The sequence below is a fragment of the Gracilinanus agilis genome, chromosome 2 (genome assembly GCF_016433145.1).
Source record: "Gracilinanus agilis isolate LMUSP501 chromosome 2, AgileGrace, whole genome shotgun sequence".
Lineage (NCBI taxonomy): Eukaryota > Metazoa > Chordata > Mammalia > Didelphimorphia > Didelphidae > Gracilinanus > Gracilinanus agilis.
In genome coordinates this window covers 159,790,847-159,812,944 of record NC_058131.1, presented here as the reverse complement: position 1 = coordinate 159,812,944, position 22,098 = coordinate 159,790,847, and the positions used below count along the sequence as shown (strand labels likewise).

Sequence of the window (22,098 nt, the reverse complement as noted above, 5' to 3'; positions counted from 1 at the left end):
TGGGGGCTGGGGGGAGTATGAGAGATGAGGCAAGAGGTTCCCCACCACGCCACGGGGTCTATTTGGGGTTGGGGTTGGGGGAGGACAGTCCAGTGTGGGAAGCTGAGCCTGCCTGGTTGGCAATGCAGCGGGGAACAAAAGAGAGAGGGAGAGAGGGAGGGGGAAGTTTGGGGGACTTCTAGGACAGAAGTTTTGCTGCTGCTACCACTGCCTGTTGCCGCTGCCTGCTGCTACTTCTCTGATTCCAGGAGAGGATTCCTGGGGAAATCTCCCTGAATCCAGAGAGGGCAGCTGCTGGGTAGTGTCTTTCCACCCGCTGGAAAGTTTTTGGCCACACTCGTGTATGTGTCTATGCCCCTGTGCAATTTTTCCTTTCTCTCAAACCCCCCCCCCCCCAATCTCCTCCTCTGGAGCAGTAGAAGTTTTCCAGTCTATCTAGATGGCCCTTGGGGCTCCCTGGCTACTAGTGGTAAGGGGGAGAGTTTGGGAAATCCCTGCGGGCCTAATCGGGTCAGGCCCCTACCAAAGGAGGAGAAAGGATTTTTTTAAATGAACGGGAAGATTTCCGGTTTCTCTTGTTGCCTGGGATTCTTTGGGTGATTGTAAGCCCCCACCATTCTGGAGGAGACTGGTTAATCAGCTGTCAAAATCAATGAACACAACCGAGAGAGGGAATTAACCTTTTCCCACATGCCAGGAGCAGGCTCCCGGCATCCCCCACCCATAAGGCGAAGTTGGTAGTAGGGAAAGGGAGGGTACCAAGAGAAGTAAGTAGGACCTTCAGTATCCACTTTTCCACCCCACAGGGGTAGGAGATTAATTAGCAGAGGTCAGAGCCCTGGTTCTGTGTGGTGGGGTGGAGACATAGGGAGTGTGTGGTCCCACTGTGGCTCAGTGTGTTTAACCCTACCATCTAAAGGGTCCTGCCCTAGGAAAGTCCAGATGGCCAGGCCACAGGGCCATTTATGTCATAGGAAGTCCTGGAACAAGGTTGCCTGGGGACAAGGAGCCACCCAGAGGATAGTGATAGCTGGGCTTTTCCTAGACTTTCCGATTCAGGATCCAGTTCTCTCTGAAGGAGCTTAGGGTGGAGGAGGAGGGGAAGAAGAGGGAATGGAGTGATGGAAGAATTCTCAAGGCTGATGGGAAAGCTTTCTGGGTGAGTCTGGGCTCTGAGACTGGGGTTACTTATAGAGAATAGTCTCCTTCTAAGGACTTATTCCAGGCTCTCTGATTCACTGGGTTACTGCCCTAGCAGGCTTCTTGGTGGAGGTGGACCACTGCAGGGACAGAAGGTCCTCAAGACAGAAAAAGGAGCCAAGCCATTTCTCCTACTCATCAGTGTCCAGGTCTGCCTTCATTTCTAAGCCAGGATCTTTTGTTGACTTCAGTTCAAGAAACATTTAATAAATGCTTGCTAAGTTCAAGAAATGGTGCTCAGTGGTGGGAGTTAGAGAATTTTTTTTTAAATGACACAGTCTGAGTTCTCAAGGAGCTTATAGAGGATAAGACCTGTACATGCAACTCATAACATAAATAAATATAAAGGAGAGGCCCAGATAATATCTCTCTGAGTATTCTTCCAAATCTTCATACCCAATATGTTACTCCACCTTTAGCAGCTACCCATTGCCCACCAAATAAAGTATAAAGTCCTGATCCCAGAATTCCAAGGCTTCTTTGGACTCCAATCTGCCTTTCTTCTCTTATCACCCTTAATTCCTTTCTCTTATTCTATGCCATAGTCTAACTGGATATATCTTTAGGCTTTTCCCATTCTGCCTTCTCCCACCCTGTCCATTAGAACAGAACCTAAGCTCATTAGCAGTAAGGGTTATTTCATTCTTTGTACTTTCTTTGTATCCCTATGGGCTCCAATGGTGCCCGGCATTTAGGAGGTGATTAATAACTGCTTGCTGATTGATTGATTTGCTCACACCATATCCTGTGTCTGGAATGGATTTCCTACTTCTCCAGTTTCACAATTAACTGAACCCTCCTGATCACCCCCAACCCCCTTAAACAGGCCAACTTAGGTGCCTCCTTCATGAAGCCTTCTCCATCTCTCTCTTCTTTAACTTCCTTGCCCCCACCCCCACCAAGTAAAAGTGATTGCTCAGATTTTTCTTTGTGTGGACGACTTCTTAGCCTTTATTCTTTATGTCAGGGTCGTCTTCTATCTAGTTGTTTTTTTTTTGTTGGTTTGTTTTTTTAAGCCTTAACTTCTGTCTTAGGATCCATACCTTGATTCTAGGGCAGAAGAGTGGTAAGGGCTAGGCAATTAGGGTTAAGTGACATGTCCAGGGTCACAAAGCTAGGAAGTGTCTGAGGTCAGATTTGAACCCAGGACCTCCTGTCTCCAAGCCTGGTTCTCTATCTACTGAGCCACCTAGCTGCCTAGCTTCTCCTCTTTTAGATAATTGTAAATACTTTGGGATCAGGGCTTGTGTGTGAGCTGTCTTAGTAGCCATGGTGCCTAGTGTATAGTCGGTGACAAATGTTAATAATGTTTGTCAAATAAAAGAGAAATTTGAGAAGATAAGATTGTTTATAGCACTTATATTTGATGTCATAATGCTTCAGTTTCTTCCTTTCTTTACTTGCAGGGAGAAAGTTGGGAAAGAGCACAGGTAGAGAATAGTTATTAGGTGAAAGGAGAGTCCATGGCCCTATCCCTATATCCCCACAGTCATGGTCTAGGTCTCCCTAAAGGAGTCTGTGTCTCCTTTCTTTATGAAAGAAGAAATGAATATTTCCCAAGTATCTATTATGAGCATGGCTGATGGAACCATAAACTCTGGGGATTACTGAAAATGTGTTACATGGGGTTTCCTATCCTCATAGAGCATATTAGTCTAGATCCATGGTGGCAAACCTATGGCAGGCATGCCAAGAGGCACTCAGAACCCTCTTTGTGGGCACACCTGCCATTGCCCCAAGCACAGAATTCACCAGAGTTCGTTACTAGAAAGCCAGAGGGACATGGGGCCGGACTGCTCCCCTCCCCCTCTCCATGCACACCTGAGAACATCACCTGCCCCTCTAAAAGGCTTGCCATCACTGGTCTAGATGGAAGATAAGATATATGTCTAAATCCATTAGTAATGACTAATATATCCAACCTATAAGTGCCAAGTAAGCCATACCAGTCAGAAGACAGAAAGATGATCATGGGATGAGGGAGTAGGTAACTTCTGTCAAGTCACTGAACTCTTCTGAGTCTTAGTTTACCCATCTGTAAAATGAAAGAATTGGACTAAATGATTTTAAGGTTCTTTCTACCTCTGAATGGGTGGTGGGATGGAAAAGAAGCATTTATCAAGCAGCTACTATGAATCAGACACTATGTTAAACATTTTATAAATATCATCTCATTTGCCTGTTTTCACTTTTTCCTTTCTCCCTGGCTTTTCCATTTGAAAGGTTGCAGTGAGACTAGGCTCCAGCCCTAAGGGTCTGAGTAAGAGGTGGTCATAGAAATGGGGACTCAGAGCACCTGCTTGCTCAGGAGAAAGCCCAGAGTGATAGCAAAACTAACCAGGTGAGGCTGAGGGGACAGCCCTCATCCCACAGAGATGGCAAGGAGGCCATGGGACAATGACAATCCAAACTGCAAGTTAGACTGGGCATTCTTTTCTTACCTCTCTGGTCATTCCCAAACCCAAGCTTCCAATCTCCATTTCCTCACCCATCCTCACTAAAAAAAAATCAAACAAAATGTAAAAATCCTATAAACTTTCCTTTCTTTTGCTGGTATCACCAGTCACTCGGGCTCCCATGTTGGAAACAACTTGGGTTTTTTCCTTCCTCCCTGGGGCTCTCATATCAAATCAGATACCAAGTTTCGTCAATCCTTTCACCATAATATCTCTTTCATTTGTCCCCTTGAACCTACTCCTATTGCCATCAACTTGGGACAGGTCATCATTACCACTGATCTGACCACCTTCATTCCCTCTTGTCTTCCATTTGTCCTTCACATGTTGTCATAGGAAGGGTTCCTCTGTATAGAGTTGGCTGTGACACTTCTCTGTTTGGAACTCTTCATGGACTTCCCATTGCCTAAAGAGCAATGAATTTGTCAGAGGATATGGTTCACATTCTGCTTTTGCTACTACTACGTATGTCTGCATTCTGTGAATCTATTTCCAGATTCCTCTGACCATATTTGATCTCTCCCACTTCTGAACACCCAAATCATTTTGTGCTATGCTCATGTGTATTCATTTGTATTCGAGTTTAGGGGCACACATACATATAGAGAATTTTGGTGGACAGAGATATAGATATATAGAAAGATATGTATAAACCCTTACCTTCCATCTTTGAATCAATGCTGTGTATTTATTGGTTCTAAAGCAGAAGAGCAGTAAGAGCTAGGCAATGGGGGTTAAGTGATTTGCCTAGGTTCACACAGCTAAGAAGTGTCTTGAGATCATATTTGAACTCAGAACTTCCTGTCTCTAGGCCTGGCTCTCAATCTATTGAGCCACCTAGCTACCCCCTATTTATATATAGTTTATTACTCCCCTTCTGGATCATAAGCCCTTAATTTAACTTCTTCTCCAAAGCTCGGCAGTGTGTTCTGCTTGTTTTGTTGTCATTCAGTGACTGTTTTCAGTCCCGTTCAATTCTTCATGACCCATTTGGAATTTTTTGCCATTTGGAGTAGTTTGCCATTTCCTTCTCCAGCTTATTTCATGGGGAAATTGAGGCAAACAGAATTAAGTGACTTGCCCAGGATCACACAGCTAGTAAGTGCCTGAGGCCAGATTTGAACTCAGGAAGATGAGTCTGCCTGATCCAGGCCAGTACTCTATCCACTGAGCCATCTAGCTGTCTGTTTTGCACATGACAGGTGCTTAGTAAATGTTTGTTGAATTGAACTGATTGCCATGGCCTGATGCCCACCACGAAGGGAGGATGTTAGCAGCACCCAAATCAGCCAGAGAAGTCCATCTAGGAGTTCTGTCTACCGGTTCACACCTAGCTGTGTTCAGGGAGCATTACACTTCCATATGTTATCCCCTCTCCCCAATTTCTCTTGCTTTTCTTTTATTCCTCCCTCCCTACCCCATTCATATTGCCTCTGTGTCCCAAGAGCCAAGGACTGCTTGGACATACCCAGTATCTAGCTACCTTTCCTGGCTGGTTCTTTCCTCCAGTGCCATGTCATCCCCAAAACAACAGCCAAAGTCCTGACCTTGAAATGGGCGGAGGGGTTATGTGCTCTTGCCTCCTAGAGACAGAATGTGCCTCCCTGCTCAACTACATTCCCTCCTCCCTTTTTGTACATAGCTGAGAGGAGCCTGCTGTCTCAGAGAGTTAACATTCCTATCAATAAGGTAGAAACAGCCTTGTGTCTGTCTGGGTTGTCCTGGGAATAGTCAGAGCCCATCCCCCCTTTTATTTGAACTCACCAACTGCTGTTGCCATCAAGACAGCTTTGAGAGATCCCCTAAATGGAATCTATGAATATTTTTGCTCCCTCGGGAAGGATCCTGGGAGAGTTGAAGGACAGTTGGGTTATAGACCAAGGGCTGGAAAGGACTTTGAAGGCCGTCTATTGAGTCCAGCACCTTTATTTTTAGCTTTGTTTTTAATATATTTTGTTAATATCTTTTGTTTTACATCATCTACATTTCCCCCTTCTCTTTCCCTCTTTTCCTTTCCCATCCCTTATAACAAAGACTTTTTAAAATGAGAAAAAAGAAGGAAAAAACCAAACAAGATATCAAAAAGTCTGAGGTGATACACGATGTTCAACACTCTCATCTCTTCCAAAAAGCAGGGTGAGGTATTTTCTCATATCTCTTTTTGGGGGCCAGACTTGTTCAAAAAATATGATTTTGCAACATGAAGTTTCTGTTGTTTTGTGGAGGTTGTTCCTTCCATTTATATTGTGGTAGTCATTGTGTATATTGTTTTCTTCACTTCGCATGTCATTCCATCCTTCTCTGTACTCATCATTTCTTAGATTGAGAAACTCATTGTTTCTTAGATTTTCAAGTGAAGTCATCTTCCATTACACTTATGTGCCACAATTTGTCTGTCCTTCCCAGCTGATGAACATCTCCTTTATTTCTAGTTCTTTGCTGCCCACAAAAAGGGCTACTATAAATATTTTGATATATGTGTGACTGTTCTTTTTGTTAGTCACCTTCTTGGGATGTATACCAGCAATTTAATCTCTCAAAGTATATAGATTTTTGAATCACTCTATTTGCATAATTCCAAATTGCTTTCTAGAAGGGTTGTATCCATTCACATAACCTGTGTCTGCCTTTCCAACAATCCTTCTAACATTGACCATTCATCAACTTTTTTATCTTTGCTAATTTTCTGCCAAACCCCTTCCCTCCATTTTAGAGATTAAGAAACCGAGTTTCACTGAGGTTAAGGCTCTCATCTGAAGTCATGTAGTGATAGGAAGAGCCACAATTAAAACCCAGCTCTTCTGACTCCAAATCCAGCATCCTTTTCCCTCAACTACCCTGTGTTTCCTGAATTATGTCTCATTTAGAGTCTGTTTCATTGTTTCTTTTCTCCAAGTAGATTTTTAAAAAATCCTTACCGTCTGTCTTAGAATGGAAGCTAAGTCTCTAAGGCAGAAGAGCAGTCAAGAATGGACAGTTGGGTTAAGTGACTTGCTCTGGGTCACACAGGAAGTATCAGAGGTCAGATTTCAACCCAGGACCTCCTGTCCTGTCTCCAGGCCTGACTCTGTCTGTGAGTCATCTAGATGCTCCTCTAAGAACATTTTAAGGAAGCAGTCTTGCTTCCAAGCCCCACATTCCCTGGAAGTTCCAAAGCCCTGAGTTCCCACCTAACTCTGGTTTCATTGGCTAGAATGATACAGGGGACTAGGGGACAAAGGGGAAGGTATAGACCTAATAGGATGGAATGCTACATAAGCACCCTGTCTCTAAGTCTGACTCCCCCCCCCCTATAGAAAGTATATCTTAGAGGTTGGGATGGAGGCATCCCACTCAGAACCTGGGGAAAGATCTCAAGAAGAAAATGAGCAAAAGAGAAGAGGATGATAGAAAAGATTTTGAGCCAGCTGATCTCTTCCCTAGAAAAGCTATATCTGCCTGCCATATCCTGTATCTCACCTCAGCTGCCGGGCAACTCTCCTGACACAGTTGGCACCTTAATGGGCCTGAGAGGAGGTAGAGGTATTGCCCAGAAGAAGGTGGGATGTGTAACTGGGATATTTAAGAACATAACTTTCCTTTCACCATCTTTACCCCCTTGGGGTTTCTCAAAGTCCATAATGGCATCATAAACTCATGACATGTTAGATCAAGAATGGGCTTTATGGATCAGCCATCTAACCTCAGTTTACAAATGGGGAAACCAAGGTTCAGAGTGCAAAAGTGACCAGAATCCAGTTCTCCCTATGGTCAGTTTACTGCTTTAAGTGTTTTGTTTTGTTTTTCTGCTTTTCTTATTATGTCTACCTTAATCAGTAAATCAAGGCATGTTTGGTCCCCAGGAAATTATGGAGGGAGGTGGTTTACTGGGCCCTGCAGGCTTTACTCCCAGACATATTAAATGACTCACCTCCCACCCACTCACCACTTACTCCTTTGTTCAGTTCTTTTCTTTGGGGCCCCAAGGGAGAAAGAAAAGCCCAGGGCTGCCCTAGACCTGATGTAGAAAGAGATGGATACAGTTGGTGTCTGACCAGTAGCTTTGGTGGGGGTAGGTATGCTTGGGGGAGGGGGGGCAGGTTGTAAAGCCCAACATTCCAACACTTTGCAATGAAAATTGTATCCTCAGATTTACCCCTCGAACCCCCATCACCGATTACGGAGTGATATTTGATAGAGGAGAAGGGACAAACTTGTCCCCTTACCAGCAGTTCCCAGAAGGGCCAGCTATTTCTTTGCCCTCTTCCCACACTCTTAATCCCCTCCCCAAACACATCAGTCTTTAAATATCTGACTTGAAAGAGTGAAATAAATGTGACTTCTTATCAGGCCCTTCTGCAAAAAAGGAAAAGGCATCCATCCATTTTGGATAAACCAGAATTTGCTGGGGTGGCTCATCCCTTACCCCACCACCCTCAATGAATCAATGAGCATTTATTTATTTAAATACTTTCCATCTTAGAATAGAGACAAAGTATGGGTTCCAAGGCAGAAGAGCAGAAAGGGCTAGGCATTTGGGGTTAAGTGACTTGCCCAGATTCACACATCTGGTAAATATCTGAGACCAGATTTAAACCCAGGATCCCCTCTCCCCATCTCTAGATCTAGCTGTTTATTCACTGAGCTACCTACCTACCCCTCAACAAGCATTTATTAAGCTCCTTTTATGTGCCTGGCACTGTGCAAGGTGCTAGAGATACAAAGACAGAAAAGGAACAAAAGCTTACATTCTGGGGGGAGATACATTCATATAAGGGACAGGTACTGTAATTTCCCTGTTATATGGAACTCCTAGAAAGGAAAACTCCTTTACTACACAGGTTGGTGTCTTCTCTGAAATTTATAACCTTAAAGAATTATGTAAAACATTGAGAGGTTGTGATCTGCTCAGGATCACTCTACAGTGTCTGTCAGAGGTAGATCTTGAACTCAGATCCTCCTGGCTTCAAAGCTGGTTTTCTATCAGTAATGCCATGTTGTGTTTTTTAAAGGTAATTTTTGGGAAGAGAAGAGTTCACTAGCAGCTAAGGAAGTCAAGAAAGAGTTCATGTAGAAAGTGGCACTTGAACTGAGTTTAGAAGAAAATAAGGAGGGACAGCTAGATAGCACCGTGGTAGAGTATCAGGCCTGGAGTCAAGGGGACCTGGGTTCAAATATACCCTCAGACATATTCCTAGCTATGCAACCTAGCAAGTCACTTAATCCCAACTGTCTACTCCTTACCACTCTTCTGTCTTAGAACTGATACTAAGGCAGAAGGTAAGGGTTAAAAAAAAATTAAAAAGTAGGAAACAAGAAATTCTAAAAAGACAGAAGAGATGAATAAAGTACTTTCCAGGCATGAGGGGACAGTTAGTACAGAGATTCAGAGAAGAGAGATCCTGGACTCATCGTGGGTTTTGAGCTGGAACAGAGTATTATGTGTGCTGAAATGCAAGCAGGCCAGTCTGGCTGACCTGTGCAGGGTTGGCTAGGTAAGTAGGGGCCAGATTGTGAAGACATAAAAAGCCAAACAGAGGAGTTTGTTTATATTTGGTCCAAAAAGCCATTGGAGTTTATTGAGTCGAGGAGAGACCCGGTCAGGCCAGTGCTTTCGGAAAATAACTGTGGCAGCTGTCTGGAGGAGGATGGATTGTAGGAAGAGACTCTGTACAAAGGTGGGTGTGTTTTCAAGATTGGCATATAAGTGTAGGCACTGTGATGATGGAGCTTTTGAGTGTGCTCAGGTGTTTTTCTGGACAAAATGGAATATTTCTATGAGCATATGTTTCCATAGAGGTGGTCAAGAAGGAATCCATCCATATGGACGCAGGGATGGATAGTTATCTGCATTTGCTTGCATATGAAATCACCTATGCAGGTGGTCAGAAGAAAATGCCCCCCAACATGTGTGTACCTATGTCATAACCCAGTGTGTGCATCCTGGAACGCACTCACGCCTCCCCTGGCACTCAGTGAATGCTCAGGGAGGGGATGACGGGAGCAAGAGGGAACACTTGGAAGCACTGAAGGGGAGGGCCTAACCCTGAGTTTGCAGCTTCTAGGGCCCCCAGGCTCCAAAGGTTCGGCCTTTCCTTTGCTCTATGGCTGAATACTCCAGGCTAGTTCACAACCAGAAAACAAAAACAAAAACTTTTGATCTCAAGCTGAAAACAACCGACCCTGACCCCAGAGTTTCCTTCCGGACTGAGGAGGAAAGGCACTGGTTCCGTAGAAGCCAATTTTTCCAGCCTTTGGCAGAGAGGGAATTCCCTAATGGGTGTGATATTCCTGGTTCCTCCACCAGAAATCCCTCCTCCTCTCCATCCTGGGGCTCTCCCACATCCCTAGCTCTCCTTTTACTTCTCTCTTCCCTCCCTCCCCCCACGTCTGTTCCCACACATTCTTCAGCCATGACATCCCATTCCATCCCATGGGACTCCCTGATCCAAGCCTGACCTGCTCTGAGATTCCCTGAGTACATTAGGAAAGCCCATCAACCCACAATTCCCTTGCGAATTAGGACCTGTTCTACCTTTTAAAACTACCTCCTGCCCCCCAAATTCCATTGTCCTCCCCAGCTGGGCCCTTCCTCCCTCTGATGCCTTATATCAGTCAATGCACCAAATGCTTAGAATTTAGGGTTCCAGTTTAGAATCATTTCAACCTCTTCAGGGGCTCCTCTCAGCTGGCAGTTGATGAAACATATTTGGCAGGGAAGGATTGTAAAGTTGAACACTTCTGCAACTCCTTCCCCCAAAAGTGCACTCGTGTGTTTAAGAAAAAGGAGATGGATAGACGAGCTAGTGTTTCGGAAAGCATAAAATTCGGTACAAATGTTTGGGATTATTATTGTTGTTATATGTATACATGTGCTTAGTATTTGCAGATGGGTGCCTGTGAAGCTACCTGAGCAAATGAATGTTTATACATATGACTAGACAACAGTGTGCAGGTGAGAGTGTACCCTTGAGGGATCATAGGATTTAGAGCTGGAAGGGGATCAGCTTAGATATCATCTAGTTAAAGCCCATCATTTTGTAGAAGAGGAAAGGAAAGGTCTGAAGATTTCAGTGACTTGCCTAAGATCCTACAATAGAGCCATCATTACAGTAAGAGCTCTTTCCACAGCATCCTTCCGTATTTCTGGAAGAGGACTGACTGTGCCCAGATTCATGTGTCACGCTCCTCTCCTCGCCTAGCTTCTTTGTTGCCTCAGTTGTAGGTAATCCAATAAGGTCAGTGTCTCTTGCTTTCCTGTGGACTTTGACAGTGGGATCCAGTCTTCAGATGGCATGAATTGGGCATTTTGTGTTTGAGTGTGATGAGCAAGTCATACTGATGGGATTAGAGACAAAAGATCAGGACTACTCAGTGAGGCAATAATGAAGTTTTTTCTTTGGAGTTTGACTTATGTTTTTGCAGTTTGCAAAGTTATATGTGTATGTCTATAGTCATCTGTGACGGTGTGTATGTGTTTACATGTTTATATGTTAGAGAGAATATGAGTATCTGTGTGAGCATGATTTTTTGGCCTATGAGGAAATGGAAAGAGCATTGGCTTTAGAATCAAAAAATCTGGGTTCAGATGCTCTCTCTTGCCACTAACTGAATGTGATCATATTAGAGTCAGTGCTATGTATTGGCTCCAAGACAGAAGAGTAGTAAGGGCTACGCAGTAGGGGTTAAGTGACTTTCCCAGGATCACACAGCTAAGAAGTGTCAGAAACTAGATTTGAACCCAGGTCCTCCAGACTCCAAGCCTGATGCTCTATCCACTGTGCCATCTAGCTACTCCTTGACTGACTCTGTTCTTAGTATATATGCCCCACTCTGCTTTTGAGAGTGTGTGTTTGTGTTTAGTTTGTCTACTAAATGATGTAGTGGAAGGAATTTCTTTGTCTCTAAGGCCATCCAGAACCATAGGTGGATCTTTGTGTACCTGTATGTGTTTGAATAAATGAATGTGTTTCCACAGAGCAGGCCATTTGGGGCAGAGAAATCTGTGTCAAGACCCAAGGTTAAAACAATTTGTGTAATTCGGACAGCCAAGCCCTGGCTGAACTGTGGGATGGGAAGCAGATGTCTCCTTGGGCGGAGCTACAGAGAAATGGCTTTCAGTTCCTACCCCACCTCCCCTGCAGCTTCAATCCCTTTCCAACTCACTCCTATTTTCCCTGAGATAATCCTTCTCTAGTCTCTGCTTCCTTCTTTGCCTTAGAATCCTCCAAAAGGAAATAGACTCAGCCCAGATGTTCAGGCAATTGAACCAAACCTTTCTCAGACCCTTAGTTTCTTCACCTGTAAAATGGCCATAACTATGCTCATAGTACCCACCTCACGAGGTTGTGATGAGCTATAAGCTATCAAGCTTAAACATTGTCCAAGGAAGAGCTATCATTACTATAGACTTTGGCTCTAGAGTTTCTTCTGTCGTGTGTCTGTTTTCCAAATCTTTCGGTTGACTCAAGTTTTTGGAGATGTTCCTCCTCCAAATTAGGCCACTAGACTTTGCTTTTGCAGGGATGTTCATTGAGGAAAAAATCCTTTGAAATCTCCCTGGAGGATCCACTACCCATTTCTCTCTCTCTCTCTCTCTCTCTCTCTCTCTCTCTCTCTCTCTCTCTGTCCCCCCCATTTCCCCCCCACTCCAGTGGATACTTAACAGCCTGTGGGAATAAGATTTTGGGAAAGATAAGGATGGGGACCAGGAGGGAAATGGGGACCAGGAGCATGGTCCTCAGTCGAGCAGAGGTCAGGAAGTCTTCGTTTGGAGCTCACCTGGTCAGCTGGCCCATTACCTCTGCTTCCTGTTTCTCCCAGCTAGGGAAGGGCCCCTGCCAGCTGTGGGGAGGAAAACTGACTAATCGTTGTGCCTCTCTCTAGCTGCATTTCTTGGGGACATTGCTCTGGATGAAGAGGACTTGAAGGCCTTCCAGGTGGAACAGATTGCGGAACTCAGGCAGCAGGCCATCCTCAGGGCGACTGGCAAAGCCTCAGGTATCACCAGTGCTGGGCCACTGCTACTCCTAGGGGACTGTGATCTCATCAAGGCAGGGTGGAGACTGCCTGCTTCCCAGCAGCCTCCAAAGCCTCATGCCTTTGCTTTTCCAAAGACAGAGGCCACATGGAGGCCAAGGCACAGCCCTGATGCCCATCCCTCTTCTTTTGGGTCAACTTAGTCTATAAGAAAGCATAGCATATACAGAGAAGTATTACTACAGGTCCCCTGGATTCAGGGACCCAGGACTCACACCGGTTCCTCCTATGGCGCTAGATTGGAGGAAGCTGATCAAGTCCCTTTCTCACTTTCAGCTTTCTGCCAGAGGCTTTCTTTTTTGCCCTGGCAGGGGAGCTCAAGTAATATGGAGAAGAACTGGGGCAACGCTAACCCTCCGGGAGCACCCCCCCCCCCAAGGGACAGGGGAACTTCCTCAAGCCCTAGCTCTCATGTGGCCACGTGTCACTGATGCCTGTGTCCACAGCAAATGAAGTGCCCTCCTTTCTTCTCCACTGGGAGCTTACCAGCAGCTCAGGGGTGGGAGAGGTCAGAGGCTCAGTATCTGGGAGCTGGAGGCAGGTTAAAGAGTGGAGTCAGGTGCTAAGAACAAGCCTCTCCTTCTCCGCCCCCCCCTCCCCTTGGACCTTAGGTTTCCTATTGAAATAGTACCTTGAGAGCCCCAGGTTAAGTTCTTTCAAGCCTCCTCACTGCTCCAAACTGAGAGTGGACACTGCTGAGCCTTTCTAAGGATGGCACCTGAGGGACAGTCTTGTTCCTACATAGCTTTCCTATTGACAAGAGCTCAAATGACTAATCCATAGCCCAAAGTAAACATGTCCAAGTAGTGTCAGCCTGGTTGAACTACCAGAGGGGTTGAACTGCTCAGAGAGCCATGACTCTGAGATCACAGGACTTGAGTTCAAATCCTACCTCTGACCCTTGTTACCTCTGTGATTTGGGGCAAGGAACTTCCTTTGGGTCTCACTTTCCTCATCTGAAAAACGAGGGAATTGGACTAGATGGCTTCTGAGGTTCCTCCCACCTCCACGTCTATGAGCCTATGATCTTTTGACCTTCCCTAAGAGGTGAACTAGGTGGTGAGGTTCAGGTAGGACAATCTATAGAAATGTGTATCCATGTATAAAGGATTAATTGAAAGAACAAGGAAATTTTTAGTCTTGAGCATGGAAGACTTAGATGGGTCATGAAAGCAGGCCCTAAATATTTGAAGGGCAATCATAGGGAAGACAGATCAGCGTTGTTCCCCTTGGGTCAGCTAGGTGGCTCAGTGGAGGCCTGGAGACAGGAGGTCCTGGGTTCAAATCTGACCTCAAATGCTTCCTAGCTGGGCAAGTTCTTTGACCCCAACTGCCTAGCCCCTACCACTCTTCTGCCTTGGAACTGATACTTAGTATTGATTCTAGGAGAGAAGGTAAAGTTTAAAAAAAATAGTTCCTCTTGTCCCCAGAGAGGAGCAATAGAGCAATGGGGGAGAAAGAGCAAGAAAGATTTACGTTCGATATCAGGGAAAACTTCCCAACAGTTGAATGGGCTGCCTTTAGGTGGTAAGGGGCAGATCTTCAAGCAGAGACCAAATGATCCTTACCAGGGATCTTAGGAAGGAGACTTTTTATTCAGGCCTCAGTGGGGACTCTGTGACTTCTGAGATCCTCCTAGCTCTGAGATTCTGTGATCTGGGCAAGGCAGCTTGGTATAGCTGGAAGCTCCCGGCTCAAGGGATGCCACATGTGGAAAGGGCAGTGTAGCAATGTTAGCGGGGTGCAGCAAGTGTATAGAACTTCTGTAAACCCCCCAAAGGCCCTTCGCTGTCAGCCTGCCTGTCAGCAGTCATCATCATTCTAAATACTAAGTGAGACAATATGTGGATGCGGCATTTAAAACTGTCATATCCGTTACAAATGTAGGACATGGCTAAAAGAAGAGAACAAACTTGTCCTCGGATGGCTGTGGGTCCTTCACGGACCCCTGGGGAAAAATGAACAGGCTCTCCCCCACCTAAAACTCCATTCTGCTTCCCTTTTCCTTTCAGGAAATACTTCTACCCCTGCCAACCAGTATGCTCGGAGACGGCTTCAAAGGAAGGCCCAGGAGAAGCTGAGGGGCCGGGGTCGGGGCCGGTCCCGGAGCAGGAGAGCAGCAACATCCCGGCCGGAGCGAGTGTGGGTCGATGGCATCATCCCCTTTGTCATTGGAGGGAACTTCACCGGTGAGTGCAGGGGGCAAGGGAGAGTGGGCAAGGCCAGTCGAACTGACTTATTTAGGAGGTTTGGCACCAGGAGGTTCCTGGAGCGGGGTACTGACCTTCAGCCCTGAAACACAGCGAGGGATATTATCTCCCTCTCTCAGTTTATCAGCCTTTCTCCCTGCTGACTCCTTCTCTCCTGGGTCACCGTGCTCCTCAGAGGGCATATGACCCCCTTCCGTTCACAGTAAATAGATGTGGACAATGGAGACTGGGGACCAGACATCTCGGCTCTCTTCTTGCTCTGTCTTTGGTCGATGCCACCCCACGAGGCTCTTGTTTCCCAGCTGCCTAATGAGAAAAATAAGTTTGACCTCTCCCATTCTCCTCATTTCCCCTGCTCTCCCACTCTCCAGCCCCCTTCCACTAATCCTGCTTAGCAGTGATTAAAGGAGATCCAATGGGCAGAATGCTTTTAGCTGATTAGGAGAGAAGTTGGTCTCTCGGGGCTCCTGACCCACGTCTGACTTCTGTTCAGCAGTGACAACCTGGCCAACTCCTTTTCTTTTTTAGGCAGCCAACGGGCAGTCTTTCGGCAGGCCATGAGACACTGGGAGAAACACACGTGTGTCACCTTTCTGGAGCGCACAGATGAGGACAGTTACATCGTGTTCACCTACCGACCCTGCGGGTGAGTGGGAAACCCTAAGGCTTAAACTTCCCTGGGGCATCACCCCTAAAAGAAATGCTGTCCTGGGCATGGTCCTGCTCATGTGGGCCTCTCCCTGGGCACTACCTGTTGGTGGAGGTGCTGCCCATGGGTGTAGTACTCCTCACCCTAGAATGTCCATCTCCCTGGTCACTAGCCCCTGGGACAGACTTCCTGGGTTTCTCTAGACTCTTAGTCTTGGGTTTTGGTCCCTAAGACCATCACTTCCCTTCACTCCCTACTTCTTTACCCAGCTCCTGTCCCTCCCCTCAGCCTGGACTAGCAGTCCAGGCAGGTTCCTCCCCCTGAGTCAGCTGCACTCCCCCAGCTCGGGCCCTGCCCCCCTGAGCTGGCCCTGCCCCCCAGGTGCTGCTCTTATGTGGGTCGCCGGGGCGGGGGACCCCAGGCCATCTCCATTGGGAAGAACTGTGACAAGTTTGGCATCGTTGTCCATGAACTGGGCCATGTCATCGGCTTTTGGCATGAGCACACACGACCTGACCGTGACAACCACGTTGCCATCGTGAGGGAGAATATCCAGCCAGGTAATCCCATCTACCTTTCCTCATTTAGCCTTTCTGCTTCTGTGGCTATGAGCTTAGCATTCCAGTCTGGTGCCTGGTGCCTTGCTATTATCCATATCATAGAGAAAAGAGAGAGTGGTCAGTAGATTCCCCTAACTTCAGCCCAGTTCAGATCTTACTCTCCGAAGTCCCATGGGTTCCACTCTAGGCCGTAGGCACCCAAAGAACCTTTGGTCATCCTTAGTCCAAAGGGCCTTGAGTAGAATAGGCCAATTATGGAACCACTTTAGGAATACCAGTCTATCCTATAGCCAGGACCAAATAGGACTTTTAGATCATCCCAGAATCCAACTGGTCTCTGGGGTAAAAAGGTGGGGTCAGGAGCAAGGAGAGCTATTTTCCCAACCATTCACTTCTCTGCTATCTCTCATCTTCTCACCCTTTTTTCCCTTGCCCATTATGATCTCCATCTCCCCTTCTCACTTTCCCTCTTTGTCTTAGTGTCTCCCTGTTTTTCTCCATCTTGATGTCTCCATCTCAGTGTTTCCTTTTCACTCCCAAGGCCGCATTCCTATCCATTCCCCTTGCCCTTTCCCCATTTGCTCTCTCCCTGTCCACTCTTGGAGCTTCCTCTGAGACATTTGGGCAGAGCTAGCCATTTAGTAGGACCCTCTGTCCTCCTCCTGGCTGCCCACTCCTGGGGACCCCAGCTGCATCAGTGCCTTATCCTTACCAAGAATCCTCCCCTTCCTAGTGTGCTAGCCCCAAGAGAGGTGTTCTGACACTGTCTCAGTGCCCCAAAGTTGGGCAGTTCCCCTCTCCTTTTCCCCTCCTCCTGCCCCCCGCATCCTTTACCCCATCTCCACAGGACAGGAGTATAATTTCCTGAAGATGGAGCTCGAGGAAGTGGAATCTCTGGGGGAGACCTACGATTTCGACAGCATCATGCATTATGCTCGAAACACTTTCTCCAGGTAAGAGCTAGAGTCGAAGTCTCCAGTCACTGCTCTCATCCTCACCTTGCTCATCACTCAGTGGCATGCGGTATTTCTTCAGACTTGACATGGAGCCCTGGTGGGATAGATATACAACAGTGTAGTACATTCCTATATAAGTGACCTTCGTCACTTCAAGCTAAGTGACCATTTACTCTAACTCCTTCAATTTACAGATGAGGAAACTGAGGCTCTGAGAAGCTAAGGACTTGCCCACCATCATACAACTAGTTAGGGTCTGAGGTGGGATTTGAATCCAAGTCCTCTTGACTCCAAGTCCTGCACTCTGGTGACTACCCCAAGTTGCTTCTTCATAGCAAGGACCCAAAGAGTCCTGTGGGCATCTGCAGCCTCAAAGCCCAGAGAAATGTTCTAAGAGTATATCCTTCATCCTTCCTCTTTGTATCCTCTCTCTAGGATAGAGGTTCTGAGTAGATCTGCCCTCCCTTTCTCAGAAGCCACCCCTATTGTTAGATTTGGACTACCTGCTGGTGATACATTAAGTACCAAAGAAGAAACTCAAGTCTTACCTTCTAGAAAAGCTTGAGGAGGTGATTTGGAGACCAGCAGACCTCTTCAAGGCAGTATCTCAGCCTCTTTCTCATGGGATATAGGACCTGGCCTCTCATAGCTCTTAACTCAGCCTGTTATTTCTGTTTTCTTGACTTTTCCTCTGCCTTTGAATTTGTCCTTCTACCCCTTGCCCTCACCCTACCTCCAGCCAAATCTCAATCTCTCTCTTTCTCTTTCAGTTCCACTCTCTCCCTCTTCCTGCTTTCTGGCTCTTTCTCAATCCAAGGCTGTTCCCAGACCCTTGAAGCAGCATCAAAGACCAAAGAAAAGTGATGAGGTCATTACATCCCCCACCCCCAGAGACCCATATCCCACCCCACCCTACCTTTACGCTATTCTCCATCATGGACTCTGGGGAAGCAGAATCCTGCCCAACTTCTCATCCACCCGTGGAAACCTGCAGGATTTCAGCATTCTCTACTGAGAAGAAAAGGATATAGCTGGGACTGTCGGGCTCCCAAAGTCTTAGTTATCCTCGATGATTGAGTTGGTTAACAAACCTTAAGCTGTCCAGAGCAGCTAATTCCAGCGAGGTCAATTGCTAGGAATTGAGGATCAGAGCAGGCATGAGTCAGCTTGAGCAGTGAGTGGGGTGAGAAGAGGTGGGGAACAGATAGAGATGACATAAAGGTTTAGAGGCTCAAAAGCTACCTGTATTTGTGAATAAGAACAAAAGAGATATGCCAGGAAGACCCTAGGCACCCTCATCCCATCCCTTATTTTTGCCTCTCTCCCTAAATGTTGAGTTCCCTTGTGGCTTCTCCAGCCTCGTGGTGGGTCCAGCTGCCATGGGGTGGGGTTGCTAGTCATAGCATAGTAATGACAGGGTACTATGTCTCCACCCTGTCCTGACCCTGCTGCAGAATGTCTGAATTCAGGCAGGGTTGTGACCTATGGAAGCCGACACTGAGCCTCTTGGAGCTCCATTCACTGGCGGTACTGTGTGCTCACACTTGAGTGGGTCCCTGCTAAAGGGACTTCCCTTTCTTCCTCCCAACATTACCATTCTCATTTTGGTTTCCCTACCCAGGGGTATCTTCCTGGACACTATTGTTCCCAAATATGATGTAAATGGGGTAAAACCCCCTATTGGCCAGAGGACTCGGCTCAGTAAGGGGGACATTGCCCAAGCCCGAAAGCTCTACAAGTGCCCAGGTAAGAGGAAAAAGTTAGAGTTAGATGTCAAAGCTAGTCTTTGGGAGGGAGTTAGGGGCATCCGTCTCGGAGTTTGCTTGAGTAGCATCAGTGAGAGTCAAGACATGGCACAAAGGATAAAAGCAGTTTCTCTAAATGATTTAACTATATTTAAATTAAGCATTTATTTTTTCTTCCTCTCTTCCAACAGAATAATAACATCAAAAAATAAAATAATATATTTGTGACAAATATACAGTTAAACAAAGCAAATTCCCCATTGGCCTTGAATCCAAAATATATATCTTGGGGCAGCCAAATGATTCAGGGGATTGAGAGCCAGACCTAGAGATGAGAAGTCCTGGGTTCCAATCTAGCCTCGGACACTTCCTAGCTATGTGGCCCTGAGCAAGTCTATTAACCCCCATTGCTCAGCCCCTACCACTCTTCTGTCTTGGAACCAATACACCATATTGATTCTAAGATGGAAGGTAAGAGTTTTTTTTTTAAGCATTTGCCTCATTCTGCATTTGGGGTTCATCTCCTCTCTGATAAGCTTCCTCTTTGGTCTACTAGAATTGTGGGTTTTCATTGCATTAATCAGAGTACAATGGGCAGAGTTGTAAGAGATGATGGAGTAGGGTGGCATCACGCAAGTCTTAGTGGAATAAGGAGGCTTTGGTGGAATAAGGAGGCTTTGGAGTCAAATGCAGAGTCTTCAGATTGTACAAACTGGGAAGGATTAAGCATGAGGGAGAAGAGCTATGCCTTCCAAGGCCTAGGCAGGGAAGAGGGAAAGGAGAGTAGTGTTGGGGAGGTGGGGTGCAGAATAAAGCAGTATATTAAATGACAGGCCCATGGGAATGAGCTGAAGGCTTGGAGGGAGTAGCTTAGAGGAGCAAGGAATAGGTTGGATCCAGAAATAAGCACTTAAAGGTATGCCCTTGTGAAGGGATCAAAAGATATAAGGTAGATGTGAAAAGGCTTCTGGGGAGTAATAAGCCAAATACTGGTGTGGAGCATGCCTGGAGGTACCAGATGTTCTTTGTAAGGTGAATCCATGGAAGGAGCCAGGAAACTCCCTGGTCCCCTCTCTCTGTTTCCCACCCTACTCCCCCTCAGCTGGGCTGGGAGTTGGGGCCCAATGAAAGGGGAAAAGATTTAGACCAGAATTTGACCTCAACCGCAGGACTCCTTAGTTGCCATGATAACAACCATGGTATGGCTGGTTGTCCTGGCAGCGAGAAGCAGGGAGAGGTAGAATGGGGTGGGGAGCAGTGTATGTGTGTGTATAGGGGAAAAAAACTTAAAGAGATGAGGCTATCCCCTAAAGATTCTGCCTTGCCTCGTGTCTCCATCCTTACCCCTCCCCTTGAAGGGATGCCAGGGATAAAGCTTGAGTTTGAGGAAAGGGAGGATGCAAGTTAAGAGGACTGGGACAATTGCATCCAATGAATGATACTGCCATTTTGTGGTTTTCTCAACAGCCTGTGGAGAGACTCTTCAGGACAGCACTGGAAACTTCTCCTCTCCTGAATACCCCAACGGCTATTCTGCCCACATGCACTGCGTTTGGCGCATCTCAGTCACACCTGGAGAAAAGGTACTTCCAAGTCTCTGACCTATATGCATTCCCCTCCCTACCCAGCACATCCTTACCCCATTATCTCTAAAGGTATAACTTCACTCTGAAAAGGAATGTAATGCTGAGTATTCGTGAATGAACCTCTCTCCCTATTTTCATTCATTCAACTTAATATTTAAGTACAAATTAATATTTAAGTAATATTTAAGTACAATATATTAAGTAATTTAAAATTTAAGTATTACAATTTAATATTTAAATACTTAAGGTAGACAATATGGGGGATACAGTGAACATGGAATCTAGTTGGGGAGGCCAGATATACACACAAGCAGTGTGGCTCAATAGAAAGAGCCCTCTACTGGATGTCATAAGACCTAACATTTAGTCCTAGCCAGCTGACCTTAAGAAGTCACTTCTCTCTGAACTCAACTTTTTTTCATGCGCAAATTTTGAGGGAGCTAGATTAATGGCTTCCAATGTCCCCTCTGACTCTAATTCTGGACAAATCACCACATTTCTCAGTGTCTGTTTCCTCAGCTATAAAATGAGGGAGTTGAGCTAGATGACTGCTAAGCTCCTTTCCAGGTCTAGATCTATGATCCTCTAATTTTGTCATAATCTTTGTGCCATAGACATCTGTCGCATAAAGGGCCTGCGTGGCCTTTTCTGGATTTATTGTTCTTTCTGGGCTCAAACTCTAACAAAGAAAGTTGGGTAATATGTCTCCCAGGGACACTGATGACCATACTTGCAAGCACTCATTAATTGTTCAAGTTACAAAGTAATGAGTATTCTTTGCAAATTCCACATATACCAATGGTCAACCTCCCTCCCCTCTCCATTGCCCCAACACATAGAATATAGAACAGCCCAGACTGGGACCCACTTCTGGGAGTCTTGCCTTTCTTTCACTGTTCTACGTGTCACCACATTTCACAATCTCTCTTGAGTCTGCTGCTCCCCCCTATCAAGGGGGGTTGTTTTGATGCTGTTGCCCTACCTCCTACGTGAGTCACTCTAGCTGTACTGTCTCTGGCTGAAGAAGGTCTGTGGTTCTTCCCAGACACATTGACAAAACCCTGGGAATTCCCACTTTTTAAGAATCTCAGTCTTTTTTTAATTATTTTTTTTCTTAATCATTCTCTAAATTCTTTTGAATTACAAAAGAGAAATCATCTGTCAACATGAACACTTTCCTATGCAAATAAGTACAGATAACGGGAATTGTGCATGAAACATGTAGTCTAGTCTATTCCTTTTAACATACATTTAGTTTAATGTACCAACACTGGCCCTTCTTGCCTGTGCCTCTTCCAAATCTCCTTCATTGTGTAAATTTTTCTCCTTTTTCTTAAGTCCTTACTTTCTGTCTTAGTAACAACAACCCTAAGAGAGAAAGGGCAAGGGCTAAGCAAATAGGGTTTAAATGACTTGACAGAGTCACACAGCTAAGAAGTGTCTGAGGCCAGATTTGAACCCAGGTTCTCCTGACTCCAGGCCTGGCTCTCTATCCACTGAGCCACCTAACCACCCCACCTCTGTGTCTTTTTAAATGTTTCATCAACACTCTTTTCTTTCCTTTCATCCCTTTTTGAGCATAATTATCATTATTCTCCACTTCCCCTCTCAACTTCCTTCCTCCCAAATAAAATTTTGTCATAAAAATATAATCAAGCAAGACAAATTTATGTTGTAATGGAAATGTCTTGCTTTGCATGTATGGTACATCTGTCCAG

General features: G+C 45.9%; 1 protein-coding gene across 2 annotated transcripts in view; it reads left to right on the top strand.

Moving 5' to 3' along the window:
- Window positions 1-22,098, top strand: part of BMP1 (bone morphogenetic protein 1) — a 59,669-nt gene that overhangs the window by 5,356 nt on the left and 32,215 nt on the right. The window contains exons 2-9 of one of the 2 annotated variants that reach the window (XM_044663487.1): window positions 12,522-12,635; window positions 13,314-13,319; window positions 14,687-14,863; window positions 15,413-15,530; window positions 15,915-16,093; window positions 16,941-17,046; window positions 18,671-18,795; window positions 20,262-20,377. In XM_044663487.1, coding sequence (XP_044519422.1) covers window positions 12,522-12,635; window positions 13,314-13,319; window positions 14,687-14,863; window positions 15,413-15,530; window positions 15,915-16,093; window positions 16,941-17,046; window positions 18,671-18,795; window positions 20,262-20,377 — 941 coding nt within the window. The remainder of the gene's footprint in view (window positions 1-12,521; window positions 12,636-13,313; window positions 13,320-14,686; window positions 14,864-15,412; window positions 15,531-15,914; window positions 16,094-16,940; window positions 17,047-18,670; window positions 18,796-20,261; window positions 20,378-22,098) is intronic. The other variant, XM_044663486.1, reaches the window with a different exon arrangement.